Source organism: Gobio gobio, assembly GCF_949357685.1.
Source record: "Gobio gobio genome assembly, chromosome: 17".
In the NCBI taxonomy this organism is placed as follows: Eukaryota; Metazoa; Chordata; class Actinopteri; order Cypriniformes; family Gobionidae; genus Gobio; species Gobio gobio.
The window spans coordinates 17,571,241-17,592,664 of record NC_137110.1 but is presented as its reverse complement, the minus strand read 5'-3'; the positions used below and the strand labels follow the sequence as shown (position 1 = coordinate 17,592,664).

The window sequence follows — 21,424 nt, the reverse complement described above, 5'->3', positions numbered from 1 at the left end:
TCCATGCTAAAGAACACAGTGAACATGCGAGTAAAGTACCACCACTTGTATTTAAGTGTCAGCATTGCGAGTTTTCTGAACCTTGCACAGAAACAGATTTTCTAAGACACTTGCGTAGTAGACATTTGAGAGCAAATGAGAACATCCATTGTCCCTACAGAGGTTGCACATTTCAGACTCGTGTTTATGCAACATTCAATTCGCATAAAAGTAAGACGCATAGTGAAAATGACAGGAGGATGCTGAAGCCAGAAATAATTTCTGGTAATAGTGAGGGGAATGACAATGATGAAATCGAACCGGTTTCTTTGGATGAAGTTGAAATTGAGGACAGTGAAGATCAGTTAAATGAGGAATCCTCAGATTTTGTGATTCAATTAGAGCACAATTTGGCTGGTATTTTTTTGAAGATGCAAAGCATTCTTCATATTCCAGCAAGTTCTGTTCAAAATATCATACAAGAATTAACTGAAATTCATAAGCTGTCTTTCCCATTGGTGCTTAAGTCAGTCTCAACTGTCCTGAGTAAACATTATCCAGATGTTGATGATTCCCTTGTTACAGAAGTGGTAAACGCAGTTTCAGAGAGCAATGTATTTTCAAGGTGCTGCGACACAGGCGGGTGTTTGTCGACAATCAAAAAAAGGAACTCATTTGTGTTGAATGAATTTCCAGTGGTTATGCCTGTGGAATACATGCTTCCTGGGGGAGAGAAACCATATGTGTATGTACCAATCCAGCCTGCTTTACAAGCAATGCTCAATAAGACAGACATTTTGGATAAAGCACTTACAGTGCAAGAATGTGTATCAAATGGGTACACTTCTTACCGTGATGGCTACTATTTTAAAGAGAACAGTCTTCTCAACGGCGATGAATTTAAAATAGCTCTTGGACTCTATATTGATGATTTTGAGGTGGCCAATCCATTAGGAACATCCAGAGGCAAACACAAAATGTGTGCAGTGTACTGGGTGTTGGCAAACATAGCTGCGAAGTACAGGTCAACTCTTCACTCCATCCAACTTGCTCTTCTCTGTAATACTAGCACAGTAAAGGTGTATGGCTACAAAACAATTATGCAGCCACTTCTGAGAGACCTTGTCCATCTAGAGCAAACTGGGTTGTACATTGATCAGTTAGGTGCTACTGTGAAAGGCACAGTCTTGTATGTTTCAGCTGCCAATCTTGGTGCACATTCTCTTGCAGGTTTTTTTGAGAGTTTTACTGTGGAGAGATTCTGCCGATTTTGCATGGCTTCGAGAAATGAGACGCAGCACACTGAAGTTGGTACAGGAAACTTTGAACCACGGACTGTGGATATGCACAACAGGCACATTGAGGAGGTAAAGCAAGATCCCTCTTTGAGTAAATTGTATGGGGTGAAGGGAAGTTGCCCACTAACTGATGCTTTGCAGCATTTTCATGCAGTAACTGGCTACCCACCGGACATTTTGCATGACCTTTTCGAAGGTGTTGTGCCTGTTGAACTCTGTCTCTGCCTGTCAGATATGATAGAGAAGAAATACTTCTCTCTTGATTCAGTTAACCATGCCATCAAGACTTTTGGCTACACTTTTTCTGACAAAACCAACCAACCACAGCCTATTCCAAAGGGTTTCGCAAGTAAAGGATCAATTGGTGGCAATGGCCACGAGAATTGGACTTTACTTAGGTTGCTACCGCTTATCGTTGGTGATAATGTCCCAGAGGGAGAGAGCTCATGGGAAATTCTGATGCTGCTTAAGGACATAGTTGAATTGGCTGTTGCTTCGAAACATACAGACGAGTCCATTCATGACTTGGGTTGTAAAATAGCAGAACACCGAGAATTGTTGCAGTCGACATTTCCTGATTTCAGACTTAAACCAAAGCACCATTTCATGGAGCATTATCCCCAGCTTATTAAAGCATTTGGCCCACTCTCTGATGTTTGGACATTGCGCTTTGAAGGCAAACATAAATTTTTCAAAAAGGTAATTCGTGAATCTCAAAATTTCAAAAATGTGCCACTAACATTGGCTGTCAAACATCAGAGAATGATGGCATACTATCTTGATTCGAGTTCATTTTTCAGGCCCTCAGTTGAAATGGAGAAAGTTAAAACTGCAATGGTTGCTTCATTTCCTGGCCACGTTCAACAGCAGTTTCATCAAATAGCACCTCAGCTGAATACTGTGCTTGTTGCATCATCTTTGATGGTAGAAGGAATCAAATACAGTGCAGATATGGTGATCTCTGCTGGTTCGTGCTCTGGTCTTCCAGAATTTCAGCAAATATCACAGATTGTAGCGGTCAACTCAGAGATTTTGTTTGTGTGTAAAAAAATGTCAGCATGGTACACTGAGCATCTTCGGTCGTATGAACTTTGCAGCAGCCATTTCTCAACTCTCTGTGTGGTTAAGGTGTCAGAGCTTAATGAGGTTTCTCCCCTTTCGGGTTACATTGTCAAGGGTAGGATGCTGGTGACACCTAAACGTTTTATTTTTTGCTGAGTACGTTGCTGTAATGTTTGATGAGTCCAAGTAATACATTTACTTTTTTTATTATTATTATTTATTTATTTATTTTTACCTCTTTTTCACAGTAGTCAGATTACTTCCAGTTCCAGTGGAGTATTGCAGTTGTCTGAAGACAGTGACCAAACTTCATGGTATTTATGGTCATGCCAACACATTTAAATTTGTTGCAAGATAATTTTATTGACTTTGATTATTGATTAGCATGTTCACATTTGCTGTCCAGATGGGTTCTCATGAGAAGATGCTTTTGAGAGTTATCCTATGTGAAGGGGATATAAGGAAAATCACCCTTGCAAAGAAACCAGGTTCAATTGATGACTTGGTTGCATCACTAAAAGAAAGTTTAAAGGTTGATTTCAATTTTTCTCTTCAGTATGAAGATGAAGACTTTGACAATGCACTTTGCAATTTATCGGACATTTCAGCACTTAAAGACAGGGCAACAGTGAAAATAATTCCTGTACTCGAACTTACACCAGTTGATGTGGTGGAAACGCCTAATGACTCAGCAAGCACAGGAAACACAGAAATTCCCTTTACTCTACCTCAGGAGAGACAGAAGCACTGGCCAAATGACTTTGTTGTTCCTAGCTTTTCAGTTGATGTTGAATATCGTCTGCGGCAGGGCAACTTGAAATACCTCAACGATGGCACTTTCCTCAAACCGTCTAGGGACCTTAAACATCAAATCCTTGAAAAATTGGCTGAAAGCATTTTTGCATTTAAAGCCTATCCAGATGATAAAGATTATGAACAAGTAGCATCCTCCCTTGTAAAACAGCATCCATGTCTGCAGGAAAGTGGTTCACGATCTGGCTGGGGAGGCTGGAAAAACAGCCTAAAATTCAAAATGGGGAATTATAGAACCAAAATGCGAAAGTTGGGTGTTCCTGATGTAACAGCAAATGCAGGAAAGCGTGGTACTAACAACCCAGAAGGAGAGCCATCACGGAAAAACATAAAAAAACCCAAGAAATGTGAACTGAATTTCCTACCCAACTATCCTGAAGGACATGATGATGCCAGCCTTGAGAGTGCTCGTAAAGAACTGGAAGAAGAAATGAAGAAGAGAGCACCCAGTGCTTCTGTATTGTCACAAAAAATGGACTTGACGTTTGCGTTAAGGCGCAAAGAGATGGTGATGTCAGCGCCTACGATCACCGATGTACTTGACCGCTGGCCAGCTCTTTTCCGTGAGGCACAGGTAATTTCCTATTTATTTGTTTTGTTAGTGTCATGTAATAATTTGCTTTAACTCTTTTTATGAGAAGGCTTATGAATACTTAAGTTATTATGAGAAAGCAGCCCTTAAACGAAGTCTCAATGAAGGTGGAGAAGGTGTAAAAAAATACCTTGGAGCTATTCCAGATTTTTCCTTTTTCAGCACAACTGAAAAAGCACATCTGAGCTCTTTAGGTCTGTTCTATACAAAAACAATTATAACATCAGATTCATCCATCAAAGAAGTTACAAAAAAATGTTATAACCTAAAATGAAAATGTTCATTTATTCAAGAGTAGTTCACCCAAAAATGAATATTTGCTCATCCTCAGAATTGTTTTTATTGTGTATATATTACAACATCAAAAAATATGTTTAGTCAATGGTAACCATCCCTTTGGGATTAAAAAAATACAGGCAAAACAAAATTAATTTTTGTGGCTCCTGATGATATATTGGTGTCTTATGAAATGAAATGATTGGTCTATGAAAGAAACTGAACAGTATTTACAACATTATTACCTTTAATCCACAGCCTCTGCAAACAGTACTGATCACGTTCAAAACAGTCTGGTGTGTGATCGTAATAATGTATATAAAACCTGTATATATATAAAAAAGTAAGATTACGTTTGTGTGCATGATATCAAATAGGGAACATTGACTTTTCACAGATTCCCAACGTTTGATATATCATTAACATAGTGCTTTAGACTGTTGTGAATGCGTTTGCAGAGGCTGTGGATTAAAGGTAACAATGTTGTAAATACTAATTGTTTTGCTGTATGTTTTTTTTTTATTCTTAAAGGGATGGTTACCATTGACTTGCATTTATATTGATTACTGAAGACCACAGTTTCATTTAAAAAAATACAAAAACTTTAGTGTCATACTAAATAAATAAAAAAAATCACCTACATCTTGGATGATGTGACCGTAAATCAACAGCAAAATTTTATTTTTGGGTGAACTATCCCTTTGACTATATAATGTGAATTTTCATTTTAGGTCAACACATTTTTGACTGGGATGAATCTAATATTATTTTGAAATGATTTTTCTTTCCAGATCTACATGGAGTTTAACAGGATTGCTGGTAAAAACCTGAAAAAGGAATTTTACGAGACCCTTGATCGACATAGTACATGCCTCTTGGACATTTTCAGAGCCAAAAAGGGAGTTGCTGGTCAGCTCTTGATGAACCTTCTGAAGCAAACAAAGGTTTGTTAAAAATCCAAATATCATAGATATATAAATGTATTACAATAAAGTACATTTATCAAAGGGTTAGTTCACCCAAAAATGAAAATTGTCATTTATTCCTCACCCTCATGCCGTTCCACACCCGTAAGACCTCTGTTCATCTTCGGAACACAAGAAATTAAGATATTTGTGTTGAAATCCGAAGGCTCAGTGAGGCCTGCATAGTCAGCAATGACATTTCCTCTCTCAAGATCCATTAATGTACTAAAACCATATTTAAACCAGTTCATGTGAGTACAGTGGTTCAATATTAATATTATAAAGTGACAAGAATATTTTTGGTGCGACAAAAAATAAAATAAATAATGACATATTAGTGATAACCGATTTCAAAACACTGCTTCATGAAGCTTCGGAGCGTTATGAATCAGTGTTTTGAAATCGACCATCACTATATATGTTGTTATTTATTTTATTTTTTGTCGTACTCAAAATATTCTCGTCACTTTATAATATTAATATTGAATCACTGTACTCACATGAACTGATTTAAATATATATCTTAATTTTTTTGTGTTCCGAAGAACAACGGAGGTCTTGCGGGTTTGGAACTGCATGAGGGTGACGAATAAATTACATTATTTTCATTTTTGTGGGAACTAACCCTTTAAACCTGTATAATCTGCTATACAGACTTCATAGTTGATCTGTTGTGCTCAACTATTTGAATGCTGTTAGGAATATGTATGTATGTATGTATGTATGATTAATAACAAGTGGTTGGATGTAATAAAATTGTTTTATAAATTCCACTCAAGTTGTCAGAGCCAACTGAGGTCCGAACTTTAGTGCTTCAAGGACTACCTCTCGTGTTTGGAGATGACTCCCCTGCTTTCTTTAAGACATGTTTGGTAAGTGTTCCAAGTAGAAAATAATGTTCAAAAGACATTCACACTGTCTCACACATACACCTTCACACTCTCTATCATTCACACTCACTGTATCAATTTTAATCTAAAGGGTTAGTTAACCCAAAAATGAGAATTATGTCATTAATTACTCACCCTCATGTCGTTCCACACCCATAAGACCTTTGTTCATCTTTGGAACACAAAAATATATTTTTAATGAAATCCAAGAGGTTTTCGTCCCTCCAAATCGATCCAACACTACTATCACTTCCTTGTCTATAAAGGCAAGAAAGACATAATTAAACAGATAGTTCACCCAAAAATCTGATACTGTATACATTTCTTTGTACTGCTGAATGCAAAGATATTTAGAAAAAAGTTTGTAACCAGGCCGCTTTGGGCCACCACTGACTTCCATAATAGGAAAAAAAATACTATAGAAGTTAGTGGTGGCCCAAAGCGGCCTGGTTACAAACTTTTTTCTAAATATCTTCCTTTGCAATACAAAGAAATGTATACAGTATTAGATTTTTGGGTGAACAAAGGTGGATATGGAACGACATACGGGTGAGTAATAAATGACAGAATTCTCATTTTGGGGTGAACTAACCCTTAAGTTGAAGTTGCACCATTTGAAATGTACAGTACTGTGCAAAAGTCTTAGGCACGTTAGTATTTTCACCCCCAAAATGGTTTTAAGCCAGTTATTTATAACTTTTATAATAGTGTGTCAGTAGGTTATATCAGTTTACATTTTCAAACATTAATTTTGCCATTAATTGTAGTAATCCATTCCAGTGAGATTTTTGTATGCAGAAGAAGTCTGACAAAAGAGTTATGATCCACACAGAGATCTGATCTCCCCATCATCGAGTCCGTCTGGGATTACATGAAGAAACAGAAAAAACTGAGACTAAATCCAGAAGAACTGTGGCAGTGTCTCCAAGACTCCAAGACCTTCCTGCAAAGCTCCCTGAAAAACTATGAGCAAGTGTCCCAAAACAAAAGCTGTTTTCAACGCAAAGGGTGGTCACACAAACACTGATTTGATTTAGTTAATAGAAGTTAATTGATCAAAAATTAACAGTCTACTTATGACATTATTTTTGAAAGTTTCCTGACTTTACAGCATTTTTACACAAGTGTCTAAGTACTGTAGCTTTGCAGGAAGGTTTCTTCAAGCGTCTTGGAGACACTGCCACAGTTCTTCTGGATTTAGTCTCAGTTTTTTCTGTTTCTTCATGTAATCCCAGACGGACTCGATGATGGTGAGATCAGATCTCCATGTGGATCATAGCTCTGTTGTCAGACTCCTTCTGCATACAAAAATCTCAATGGAATGGATTATTACAAATAATGGCTAAATTAATGTTTGAAAATGTAAACGGATATAACCTACTGACACACTATTATAAAAGTTATAAATAACTGGCTTAAAACCATTTTTGGGGGTGAAAATACTAACATGCCTAAGACTTTTGCACAGTACTGTACATAATCTTGCATGCATGAGAATTAATGTTTTATTAATTAATTAGTTTTATTCATCTACACTAGATGTCCGATGATCGCTGCGTGAATCTTGACATGCCAGTGGGGATTGTAATAGTTGAGGATGGGATGACTCTTCAGCCCCTCAACTCTCTGCATTTGTCTCCCTCCTCATTTGGGATCGTAATTGAGGGAAAAGTGGTGATGGACAATCTACACAACCTTCCTGAATCAATGTGCCTTCTGTTTGGACTAATTTATGCATTACACTTGAATTACCCAAAGTCGCTGAAGTACACATTTGAATTCATTCAACGCATTGTCCTTTCCATGGGGCAGAAAGACCTGCAGCCTAAAATACAATCCTTGGCTAATCAGCTGTTTGGTTAAAAAGGAGAAACAGGATCAGCACATGCATTTTCAAAACTCTTTTTTTTTATGCTGTTAAGATACACCATTGAGGTCTAACTGGCCTTTCTGTTTTGTGCTTTTCCTGTCCGGTAAGAAGCAAGTAAGACTTTAACCACCACAGGATCAACGCCTTTTTTTTGTCTCAAGATTCTGTAAAATGATCACAAACTTCCCTTACAAAACACTGTGGCAGTACCAGATTATTACCATGGTATTGACACATTTCAAGGAACTGGCACATAGTTTACAGTTTTGTTGTTCATGTGTCTTTTAAAAATATGACTTAATGTGAGCTTACTGTTTAAAATGAGCTTACTGTTTTGTTGTTCATGTGTCTTAAAAGTGTGATCTTACTTTTAAAAATAACTTATGTTTTTCTTTTTTTTTAATGTGAACTTCCTATTAAAAATTAAAGCTTACTATAAAAATTGTGAGCTTACGATTTTGTTAGTCTGTTTAAAATGTGAGCTTACTGTTAATAACTAGAAGACTACTGTTTAAAATGTGAGCTTTTACTGTTAAAAATGAGCTTGTGATTTTGTTTGTCTTTTTAAAATGAGCTTTTACTGTTAAAAATGAGTTTTTATTGTTAAAAATTAGCTTATGATTTTGTCTTTTTAAAATGTGAGCTTTTACTGTTAAAAATGAGCTTATGATTTTTTTTTTGTCTTTTGAAAATGAGCTTCCTGTTAAAAATTACTAGCTTATGGTTTTGTTTGTCTTAACAATGACTTAAAAGCTTACTGTTATGAGCAATGCTACCATTAATTATATGTAGTATAAACCTAATAAAGTGGTTTTTGTGAAAAACAATACTTGTTTTAGTGATTTAATGATCAATTCCCCATTACTCAAATGAACTGAGGGAATCCCTTTCCTCAAATCATTTGAGTTTAGTCTGTTTGCCTTTTAAGTTATCTGTACTTAAACATTTAAGTTATCTGTACTTAAACATTTAAGTTATCTGTACTTAAACATTTAAGTTATCTGTACTTAAACATTTAAGTTATCTGTACTTAAACATTTAAGTTATCTTCACTTAAACATTTAAGTTATCTTCACTTAAACGTTTGAGTTACCTGTACTTAAACATTTGAGTTATCTTCACTTAAACATTTAAGTTATCTTCACTTAAACGTTTGAGTTACCTGTACTTAAACATTTAAGTTAATTCAATGAAGAGACCACATTAGGTCAACTCAATTAAACTGAGTTGTCAGTTTCCCCATTACTCAAATGAATTGAGGGAATCACTTTCCTCAATTCATTTGAGTAGTCTCAACTTATTAGGGTTTACAGTGTGTAGGATATAACAAAATTAAATAAAATTCATTATAGCTTAACTTACTCACCAAAATAGGCTATGATTATTACACAAAACATGCCAATGTGTGCAGTAAATTTACTGCTATTACCCATCCTCTCAAATAAATCAAGATCCGTGGGACTTCAAAATCAGCTGGTATACATTACAGCACTTTCGTTTTTAGCCGTGACAGATTGAATTGCGTTCCGTGACTGTGCGTTAAGTTGGAGAAGGCATGCAGGAATTTTGAAAATGGCTTTGTAAGTATGTCAATTAATACATTAATTTCTTCTCCTCTGTCAGCCATTTGTGTTTGAAAAAACGCTATTAAAACTACAGATGCGGTTTGCTGGTTATTCTGACTAGGCTACTAGTACGCTCTCTGATCATCCAATCAAAGGACGTGAAAATGCAGACGTTATTGTACGCCAGCTAGATGGCCCCGCTGTCGCCATCTCGAAATCTGATTGGCTGATTAAATCGGAGTGATTATCTGATTGGTTAAAGCGCACAGTTTCATTGCCATTCATTTAAGCTAGCAGCACCCGCAATATTAGGCTTGTTTGAGATGAGCGAAATCTGCGCAGAACCGATCACCGGTGATCAGCGCGAGATGCATTCCGGTTAGAAAAGTGTCCGAGGGCGGTCCGCCTTGCTCTGATGTCATGCCGACGTATGTCAAAAAACTCTCGCGAGCGAAAGGCGGATGTGTCGGATTCTGCAGTTGAGCGCAGCTGCTCTCAACTGACTGCGCTGAGCAAAAGCATGATGGGAAACGACTTGCTGACGACACAGCTTAATGCTATTGGTTTAAACAACCGTATGGTTCTTTTTAAAAATGTTTGATTTTAAAACTCTGATATCATGTTTTTAGGTGTGAATATTCCCAAACTCTCTAAAAAAGGCGATCTCTCTGTGGGTTAGGCTATGTGATTGTTGTCATATTTATATATATATATATATATATATATATATATATATATATATATATATATATATATATATATATATATATATATATATATATATATATATATATATATATATATATATATATATATATACAAACATGTATGTAGGCCTAATTAAAGTAAAAATGATTGATAAACACGTCTTTCGAATGGAAATAAATAACAAAAACTTTGGGTGTTCATAATATTTATTTTCATATAAAAGTAACAGAACTTAAATTACATCCAGTTTATCAGCAACAAAGCGCACGAGTGTGAATCCCGCGATATCCGCCTTTGATCTCACAGGTGTCGGATCCACTACGAGAAGAAAGTGTGTCCGGCTTGCCTGCACTTTTTTCACTCCTCCCCTCACTGCAGCCGCCTAGTCTCGGCTGAACTGCAGGCGAGGCGAGGCGCATCTCAAACAAGCCTAGTGATTCTGAAGGCCTCAAGGCAGATTTCTTTGACCTGGCAACACATGACGACTGAAATATGATTGGATAAAAGCTCTAACATAAACAAACACTACTGGAAGCAGCGCAACCAAGAGAAAAGCGATGAAGTTAATTAAATAGACTATTGGGAATAATTTAACACACATTCATGGAAAAAATATATTAAAATTTAAGTCTGTGATTCTGATAGTGATTAGGCCAGCAGAGAAGGCCTTGTTGGCCCTGACGGCCCACCACTGATGAGACCAACAATTAGTTCAGTTCTTTCAAATGTTGTCCTTATATTCCCATCCAAGAAATACTACTGCTATTAAAGGACCTTTATCTATATTTAAACTTTGCAGAGACATATGCACACATAAATATATGAGGCAATAAGAAAACAAACAGTCTAAAACTGCTCACAAAATAGATTTTAAATAGAGGACAGAAGATAATTAAATAAACTGAGAAGTATCTCTAAATAATTGTAATTTGAGAAGTGAGTTTGATGGCTCCACTTTCTTATCTCTTTAAACAGAAAACGAACTGTCCACACCCTGTTTGCTGCCTTAGCCATGCAGTAAACACTTGGGCTACGTAGATAAGAGTAGAGCACTAAATATATTTATATTTGCTTCTGGGAACACATTCTGAAAAGTAATTCGTCTACAACAGAGATGAGCAGGTAAGTGTAATTATGTTCCATTTAATGAGACAAATGCAGGTCAGGAATATAACAGAAAAAAAACTGCTTGCTAGTTTTCAGTATTGTAGGAAACATATTTTTTTCTGACTATCATTTTATTTCTATGCTCTATTTGTACATAATTATAAAAAATAATAATGTTTTGTTTAAATTAATTGACTTTATGTGACATATTTATTTATTTATTTATTTATTTATCTTATTTCTTTTTTTTATTAATTTGTTTTATTATTTATATTTTATAACAGTTTTTATATAAACATAAAAAAGAAGAAAATCTTACAAAATGTATTCAAAAAAATACTATGATTTTATTTTATTAGTTAACCCAAAAATGAAAATTCTGTCATTATTTGCTCACCCACAAGTTGTTCTAAACATGCTTGAAGTTCTTTCTTCTGTTGAACATGAAAGATATTATGAAGAATTTTTGGTAACTGGGGACCAGTAACTTACAGTAGCTAACTTACATAAGATATACTGTATATATTATACCTTTGGCAAAAAAATATATTATATATATACAGGTGCTGGTCATATAATTAGAATATCATCAAAAAGTTGATTTATTTCACTAATTCTATTCAAAAAGTGAAACTTGTATATAATATTCATTCATTACACACAGACTGATATATTTCAAATGTTTATTTCTTTTAATTTTGAATTGAATATTGTGAAAAGGTTAAATATTGAAGACACCTGGTGCCACACTCTAATCAGCTAATTAACTCAAAACACCTGCAAAGGCCTTTAAATTGTCTCTCAGTCTAGTTCTGTAGGCTACACAATCATGGGAAAGACTGCTGACTTGACAGTTGTCCAAAAGACGACCATTGACACCTTGCACAAGGAGGGCAAGACACAAAAGGTCATTGCAAAAGAGGCTGGCTATTCACAGAGCTCTGTGTCCAAGCACATTAATAGAGAGGCGAAGGGAAGGAAAAGATGTGGTAGAAAAAAGTGTACACGCAATAGGGATAACTGCACTACAACCGCACTAAAATCTATGGGGTATTGTGAAGAGGAAGATGCGATATGCCAGACCCAACAATGCAGAAGAGCTGAAGGCCACTATCAGAGCAACCTGGGCTCTCATAACACCTGAGCAGTGCCACAGACTGATACGCCGCATTGCTGCAGTAGTTCAGGCAAAAGGAGCCCCAACTAAGTATTGAGTGCTGTACATGCTCATACTTTTCATGTTCATACTTTTCAGTTGGCCAAGATTTCTAAAAATACTTTCTTTGTATTGGTCTTAAGTAATATTCTAATTTTCTGAGAAACTGAATTTGGGATTTTCCTTAGTTGTCAGCTATAATCATCAAAATTAAAAGAAATAAACATTTGAAATATATCAGTCTGTGTGTAATGAATGAATATAATATACAAGTTTCACTTTATGAATGGAATTAGTGAAATAAATCAACTTTTTGATGATATTCTAATTATATGACCAGCACCTGTATATATAAAATACTATGGAAATCAATGGGGACCATGCAGAAACTGTTTGTTTATGCACATTATTCAAAATATCACCTTTTGTGTTCAGCACAAGAAAGAAATTCATACAGGTACGGTACAACTTGAAGGTGAGTAAATAATGACAATTTATGGTTGAAGAAGTCATTTAATAATAGTAAGTCATTGGGACATAGTTTATCTTAGCTATTTTATATTTGCTTTGTATTACTTTGAACTAAAAACTAAATTTGCTGTTAATGTTTTGTTCTTCAACAGGCATATGCATTTAAAAAGTGCCATAGTATTCATTTACATACTTGTGCACTTGCACTGGAGCTGCACTGCAGATATATGTCATGGTGAAGACTGCAAAAATAAAGACGTGTATGACAAAACTGTGACAGCAATCCCCGAAAAACTGAAAGATGGAGCCAGTGACATATTTTTTGTAAACAGTCAGATTCCTGTCATACCAAAAGGAGCTTTTTCTAAAAACCCTCAAATAAAGAAAATAGAATTTCTAAGTACTTCAACTACGTCCATAGAGGTCGGAGCCTTTGAGGGTTTACCTGATATCACAACCATTGAGATATCTGGCACAGATGTAAAATCATTACCCGTGGGTGTTTTTAAGGATCTCATCAACCTTGAAAAACTTGTTCTAAAAGGTAACAAAATCTATAGCCTTGAAAATGGGCTATTTGATGATTTAAAAGAGCTTAAAGAACTAAGTCTACATATGAATGAGATTAGCTCTATTGAGGAGGGGACATTTGACAGTTTAGAGAATCTAGAGTTGCTTCATCTTGCAAAAAACAACCTTAGTTCTGTATCGACATCTCTTTTTTCCAAACTTAAGAAGTTGCGCATTTTCAGGCTTTATGAGAACCAGCTGACCTCTATGCCTGATGGGATTTTTGATCATCTCCCTGATCTGACAGAGATAGCCTTGCAGGGAAATACAATCTCATTTATACAACCAGATTTGTTTCCACACAAAAGTAAATTATCTAAACTTTTTTTGGACCACAATCTTTTAACTGAACTCCAGCAAGATCTTTTTGTTGGTTTCTCTTCATTAAAGACTTTAACTCTGCATAACAATCAACTCATAAGTCTTCCAACTGTCCTTTTTGGAGAAATGCCTAAAATTACTGAATTGAGTCTAAGCCATAACAATCTCACTGGTTTACCACATGGAGTTTTCAGCCCACTTAAGAAGCTCAAGAAGTTAGACCTTTCATCAAATCAGTTTTCAATGATTTCTGGAGAGTTTTTTGAAGGTCCTGAGAAACTGACTGATCTGAATCTTCAAAATAACAATATGGAGTCATTAAAACAAGAGGACTTTGAAAAACTTAAGTCTCTTACAACACTTAAACTGGGAAGTAATAAATTCAAAAACCTCCCTGGAGATGTTTTTGACGCTCTTCCAAAACTCAATAAACTATACCTTTACAAGAACCCATGGCAGTGTGACTGTAACCTGTTGCCATTCTTTGAATGGATAACGAACAATGAAGACAAGATTAAATCAAAACCTTCAGAAGTTTGTGAGTCCCCAAAAAACCTGGAAAATCAAGCAATATCCTCCTTAACAGAACAACAATTAATATGTCTCACAACTTCACCAACTACAACCCCTGTCCTTACAAGTACTGTTCCCATGACCACACGGCACACCACAGTTGTCTCAACAACAAAGTTAACCTCAACGGCAGCAGCGCCTACAACTACTGCTTTACAGACAACAACTACGTCTACTCCAACAACGATACCAGTAACAACTCAAACAACTACAACAGCACAGACAACCACAAAAGTCATTACCACAACACCAACTACTCAACTCACAACTTTGCTTCTAACCAAAACCACACCTACCACCACTGCTACTACTACAGTTCTGAGGACTACATCAGTTCCCACCACGGAATTACCAACTACGCTTCAACCAACAACTGCCCCCCTGACAACTACATCAGTCCTTACCACCACATCTACAACTACAGTACCACCAACAACTGCCCCCCTGACTACATCAGTCCTTACCACCACATCTACAACTACAGTACCATCAACAACTGCCCCCCTGACAACTACATCAGTCCTTACCACCACATCTACAACTACAGTACCATCAACAACTGCCCCCCTGACAACTACATCAGTCCTTACCACCACATCTACAACTAAAGTACCATCAACAACTGCCCCCCTGACAACTACATCAGTCCTTATCACCACATCTACAACTACAGTACCATCAACAACTGCCCATATGACGACTACATTGATTCCCACCACATCAACATCGACATTTCAAACAACAATTGCGACAACTCCAGCGACTACAACTATATTAATCCCTACCACTATTACAAGTCAAAAAACAACAGCAACCAGTTTACCACCCAGCACAACTACCAGGACAACAGAACCTTTTCTCACCACACATAGTAGTTTCATCTGCACTGGCTCTCCTCAGCCTACTCTCTCAAGATCTACTGCCACCCACAGGTACTCATCATGCAAGGAACATGTGATATTTTACGCTACAATGCTGCTGGTGGAAATCTGCTGTACTCTGGTGCTGGCCAAATTCACTTATTCCCTATACTGTTCTCTGGAGCAGAGGGCAAGACTGCACACCCAGGTCAACCTTACTCACTTCTCCTATACTAAGTCCATTATACTCAGACCAATCGAAGAGACAGAGACTGTATATTTGTGATTTTCTTTTTCTTTTTTCTCTTGAACTTTGAGTAGCAATGAGTTTGAAGCATTGAAGCTGAAGACAACATTAGTGTATTTACTGCTTTCATTTCATAACCATGTACAGTAGGGTTTACAATCCTGAATGTAATGATTATATTATGAGCATAATAATTTAAGTGAAAAGTTTACATTTCTAAATTTTTAGTAGTACAGTAATCAAACTGCATGAACTCCACAAGGTTGTGTAAAACCTGATGATGTATCCAGCTTAATTCTAGAATGTTCCAAAGAGTATCTTTTGAATTTTCAGACAAAGGAGTCACATGTCAGTGTTAAAAAATATGCCAGATTATGTTTTTAGGTTTCAGATGTTTCGGCACTTTCTTTGAAAGAGTTTGTTTGTGCATGTGTGTGTGTGTTTAGGATTTTAGTAAATTACACTTTTTAAATTATTCTATTTTATATTCTATTTTTATATTTACATTATATTTTTTTAAATATTAAATGTAGTTTTGTATGTGTACTATACACTGTAAAAAAAATCAGGTCTCCAATTTAAAATTTTCTAGTGACTGATCACATCTATATTTTTTAGTTGGCCAAATTGAATTTCTGTGAATTAAATTGCATCAATTCACAGAAATTCAATTCGACCAACTGAACAATTTAGATGTGATCGGTCACTAGAAAATTTTCAATTGGAGACCGTCTCGGGTTATGACTATAACCCTTGTTCCCCGAGAAGGGGAACGAGACACTGTGTCATTGTGACGACACTTTGGGGAACGCCCCTCGCGTAAAGCGTCTGAAGAAACTGTAAAATCAGCCCAATCCGATTGGTGTTGCGTGATGACGTCGTATGTGACGGCATACCCGGAAGATACAAAGAGACGTCTGAACGAAACAGAGATAGCGTTCTTTGCGATGAAGCGAGCGCTCTGATGATTGGGTGGACACGAGACGCAGTGTCTCGTTCCCCTTCTCGGGGAACAAGGGTTATAGTCATAACCCGAGACGTTCCCCTTCGAGGGAACTCGAACTGCGTCATCGTGACGACACTTTGGGGAGCGAGTACCAACTATCCCGCACCAATCATACCCACCCCAGTGTGAAGCTGGAACCAGGCACAACTAGGGGGCGAGCACTCTCGCGCCAGGCGTCTCAGGGAGATGCAGACTATAAAAACGAATGAAGGTGTGAGGAGTGGCCCACCCAGCTGCCTCGCAGATGTCTAGCATAGAGGCCCCAGAAAAGAGGGCTACTGAGGAGGCCATGCTCCTGGTAGAATGGGCCCTCACGGCTAAGGGTGAAGGCAGGTTGCGCACCCGATAAGCCATGGCTATAGCCTGGACAATCCAGTTACTAATCGTCTGCTTTGACGCAGGCAGCCCTTTCTTGGGTGAACCAAAACACACCAACAGCTGGTCTGACTTTCTCCACTGAGCAGACTTCTCCAGATAAATCCTCAATGCCCGCACGGGGCAGAGGAGGTGAAGTCTGCTCTCTTCCGCCGTCACGTGAGGTGGAGGATGGAATGCCTGGAGAACCACTGACCTTGCCCTGTTTAGATGGCACCTTGGGCACGTAGCCCTGGTTGGGATGCAAGATGGCTTTAACCATGCCAGGGGCAAACTCCAGGCAAGTCGGCGTGATAGCCAAGGCCTGGAGGTCCCCCACTCTCCTCAGAGAAGTGATAGCAAGGAAAAAAGCCACCTTGAAGGTCAGTATTCTCGCCTCAGCCGACTCCGGCGGCTCAAAGGGGGCCTCAGCCAAACCCTCGAGCACCACCGCCAGGTCCCAGGTTGGGACCCTGGAATGAGCCGCAGGCCTCATCCTCCGAACCCCACGGAGGAATCGTACAACCAGATAGTGCCTTCCCAACGGCCCATGACTTAGAGGTGCGTGGAAAGCCCAAATGGCAGCCACATACGCCTTAAGTGTGGACGGGGAAAGACCGGCGGAGAAGCGGTCTTGACGGAACTCCAGCACTGAAGCCACCGGGCAGATAACTGGGTTCACCTCCCGCTCTCTACGCCAAGTGGAAAATATTCCACTTCAGGCTGTACAACCTCCTGCTGGAAGGAGCTCTGGAGCTGAGTAGGGTCTCTACGACACCCGCCGACAGGCCCTCTACTAGGTACTGGGCCCCCTCAAGGGCCAGACCCAGAGACCCCACACCTCTGGCCGGGGGTAGGCTTAAATCGTGCCCTCGGCCTGAGATAGCAGGTCCCTCCTCAGAGAGACCTGCCATGGGGGACCGTCCCGCAGGTAGATGATGTCGGAGAACCATACTAAAGTGGGCCACCGGGGTGCTACTAAGAGAAGGCTGATGCCCTCCCGGCGGACACGCTCCAGTACTCCCGGGAGCAGAGTGATCGGGGGAAAAGCGTACAGACGAAGCCTCGGCCACATCTGTGCCATGGCATCCAGCCCCAGCAGGGCCGGATGAGTGAGGGAGAACCACAGCGGGCAGTGGGACGTCTCTTGAGACGCGAATAGATCCACTTCCACCGGGCCCAACCGCTCGCACAGCCTCCACCACCTCGGGGTGGAGTCGCCATTCCCCGGGCCTCAGCCCCTGCCTCGACAGGATGTCTGCTCCCTAGTTTTGGTCCCCGGGGATGTACATCGCCCTGAGGGATGACAACCTCCCCTGGGACCACAGGAGAACCTGATGCGCCAGTCTGCAAAGAGGGCGCGACCTCAGGCCCCCCTGGTGGTTTAGATACGATACTGCCGACATATTGTCGGATCGTATCAGGACATGGTGGCCGCGGAGGTCCGGGAGAAAGCTCCTCAGAGCTTTGTAGACCACCAGCATTTCCAGGCAGTTGATGTGCCAGGAAAATGCCGGGTCTCCCACAGACCTCTGAAAAAGCGGCCTTCCATGACCGTGTCCCAACCAGTGAGGGATGCGTCTGTTGAAACGGTTTCCCGACAACATGATGCTCCCAGCACCGGCCCCCGGGACAGGAACCAAGGTCTCTTCCATATGACGAGGGAACGAAGGCATCTGCGCGTTACCCTGATCATACAGAATGAATTTCCCCTCAAGGAAAGCCCCCTGGTTCACTTCCGCATCAGGACATGGTGGCCGCGGAGGTCCGGGAGGAAGCTCCTCAGAGCTTCGTAGACCGCCAGCATTTCCTGGCAGTAGATGTGCCAGGAAGAATGCCGGGTCTCCCACAGACCTCTGAAAAAGCGGCCTTCCATGACCGTGTCCCAACCAGTGAGGGATGCGTCTGTTGAAACGGTTTCCCGGCAACATGATGCTCCCAGCACTGGCCCCCGGGACAGGAACCAAGGTCTCTTCCATATGACGAGGGAACGAAGGCATCTGCGCGTTACCCTGATCATACAGAATGGTCTTCCCCTCAAGGAAAACCTCCCTGGTTCCCAGCCACCACTGTAGGGGTCTCGTGCAGCAGGCCAAGAGAAATTCTGTTGGACGCAGCTGCCGCAAGTCCCAGCAGTCCTAAACTGCTGTACAGTAATGCCCGAATGGAGGAACCTGATAATGATACGCTTCGCCCCCGAAAGCGAACCTCAGGAATCCCCCGTGACACAGAAGGATGGAACATGGAAGTATGTGTCCTCTTTAGATCCACCGTGACAGACCAGTCCTCAGACTGGATCTGAACCTCGACACTCAAGCATCTTGAATCTGAATCTCCTCGGAGAACGATCCAAGTACCTCCGATCTAAAGTTGGACGCATACTTCAACTGGCCATCCTTCTTAGGAACTATGAAGTACCGGCTGTAGGACCCGGACTCCCTGACTGGCGGAGGAATACGTTCAAAGCCTCCTTAACCGACAGGGAGTGTACTTCCTGTTCCATTACCCGCACCTGCTCTGGGCCGACCACAATTCAGACCACCCCGTTAGACTTTGGGGGAGGGAACTGAACTGCGGCCTGTAACCCGTTCTACAGTACGCAGGGCCCATGCAGATATATTCGGAGGCATAACCATGCGCCGAGATAATCTGCTAAGGGAACCAGCTTCTCGAGGCCGGCCTCGGGTGTCAACCGAGCCTCCTCCCCGACCCCCTGAAGCGGCTAACCGGCAGGGCGAAATCGAGGAAGATTTTCGGTGTGCGTACGCGTTTGCTGGACCGCCGCAGGTCTTGCTAGAGGCGGCTGGTGCAGCGCGCGTGCGCTGAGAAACGATGTGGCCCGAAACGTACTAGACGGCGGGAGCACAACATCGATTCCCAAAAGCTCCTCAGGGGAGGCGACCTCGATCGCTCCTACCCGGGAGAGGGGGCCGGCCAGCAGGGGCCTCATCTAAGGGAGCAGCTCGACAGGGCCGTAACCTCCAATCTTAGATGGATATCCAGACAAGTCAAACACGCTTGGGCGACAGACTGATTAAATATCTAACTTAACAAAGTCAGATAACATGACACTCAATTCCTCAGAATTAAATGTCATCATAATCACCCAACCGTGCAACCTGGTCCGAATGATAGGCTGAGTAAAAAATACATCTAACTCCTATAGTCAGATAATATTTAAATTTAATTCCTCGGAATTAAATGCAGCCATAGTAAGGTGAAAGCGAATACTGTTCGATTATATTATATACGGCTCGAAAATCACACGTTGCCTCAGCAACGCGGCTCAAGCAGTTATAATACAATTGGCCTTCCTCCCTCGAGAAGAAAGCCAAACAGTATCACATTTCACAAATACGGTGAACATGGTCTGAATAATAGGCTGAATATCTAACTCCTCAAAGTCAGATCATATTTCATTTAATTCCTCAGAATAAAACGCAGCCACAATTATCAGACAATACTGCTTAATTGTATTATATACGGCTCGTAAACCACACGTTGCCTCAGCAACGCGGTTCAAGCCGTTATAATACAACTGGCTTTCATCCCTCGAGAAAAAAGCCAAACGGGCGCGAGGCTGAAACACCCGAAGGCGCACGGCAGTACGCGTCGAGATATTTCTGAATGAAAACAGCCCGCCCCCTCAGGAGCTGACTGCATGCCTCGCACCCACAGTATCCCTTCTCACCGTGTCACGTTGTATCACTCTAATAACAGACCCAAACCTGCGCGCCGCCTCGGAAACTCGAGGTTGAATCTGCATTAGGAAAGGCGAGCCTCGATACGGAGCCCATCTAATTCCTCAGAATCAGACAGCTCACGCATCGGGTCCTCCACCCCGGGGGAAGAAGCCGCAGCGCGGGCTTCCACGCGGGGAAGGAGAACAATGGAGCTGTCACCGGGAAGGAGAAGATGCATAAGCACTTCTCAAGTTCCCCTGACAGACCCATCTGCGAGTCCATGATAGATCAACCGTGCTGCCTCAACAGCACGGGACCGGCCATGGAATTCGCGAGCCCTGTATGCTTGTGAAACAACGTTGGTAGATAACAACACCAAATACTCTCAGACTGGTAACACAGAGCGCTAACGCTGAAGAGCAAAAAAGCTATCTCTGTTTCGTTCAGACGTCTCTTTGTATCTTCCGGGTATGCCGTCACATACGACGTCATCACGCAACACCAATCGGATTGGGCTGATTTTACAGTTTCTTCAGACGCTTTACGCGAGGGGCGTTCCCCAAAGTGTCGTCACGATGACGCAGTGTCTCGTTCCCCTTCTCGGGGAACAAGGGTTATAGTCATAACCCGAGACGGTCTCCAATTGAAAATTTTCTAGTGACCGATCACATCTAAATTGTTCAGTTGGTCGAATTGAATTTCTGTGAATTGATGCAATTTAATTCACAGAAATTCAATTCGACCAACTGAACAATTTAGATGTGATCGGTCACTAGAAAATTTTCAATTGGAGACCTGATTTTTTTTTTACAGTGTATGTAATATAAAGTATAAATTGTATTATGATGGTACTATGTATATGGTGGCTTCTTATGTGTCCAAAGTTGCATTTATTTACCTAAATAACCGATTACCTTTGGCAAAAGGACCCACAATGCCTTATTAATGAATATATTAGGATTAAATATCAGAATATGTTTAATATGTAGGCTAAGGGACAATCCATGGCTAGGTGTACATTAAATTATTTTAATGCACAATGTGGTGGCAAAATTATT

The 21,424-nt window shown here is 40.3% G+C and overlaps 2 protein-coding genes across 3 annotated transcripts; both read left to right on the top strand.

Moving 5' to 3' along the window:
* The first annotated feature begins 1,208 nt into the window (after positions 1–1,208).
* On the top strand, positions 1,209–8,564 carry LOC307141410 (sterile alpha motif domain-containing protein 3-like). Of its 2 annotated transcripts, XM_079841599.1 has the most exons (6): positions 1,209–1,346; positions 2,588–2,653; positions 2,746–3,726; positions 4,812–4,964; positions 5,765–5,857; positions 7,415–8,564. In XM_079841599.1, exons 2-6 carry the CDS (start codon positions 2,651–2,653, stop codon positions 7,736–7,738), a joined length of 1,554 nt encoding a protein of 517 aa, XP_079697725.1. In that variant the 5' UTR covers positions 1,209–1,346; positions 2,588–2,650; the 3' UTR covers positions 7,739–8,564. The 2 variants fall into 2 exon arrangements, with proteins under 2 accessions (XP_079697725.1, XP_079697724.1); XM_079841598.1 differs by lacking the exon at positions 1,209–1,346 and having other exon boundaries at positions 2,595–3,726.
* Positions 8,565–11,021: 2,457 nt separating this feature from the next.
* On the top strand, positions 11,022–15,797 carry LOC307141412 (uncharacterized protein). Its single transcript, XM_079841601.1, has 2 exons — positions 11,022–11,140; positions 12,905–15,797. Exon 2 carries the CDS (start codon positions 14,243–14,245, stop codon positions 14,822–14,824), a length of 582 nt encoding a protein of 193 aa, XP_079697727.1. The 5' UTR covers positions 11,022–11,140; positions 12,905–14,242; the 3' UTR covers positions 14,825–15,797.
* Positions 15,798–21,424: the final 5,627 nt, after the last annotated feature.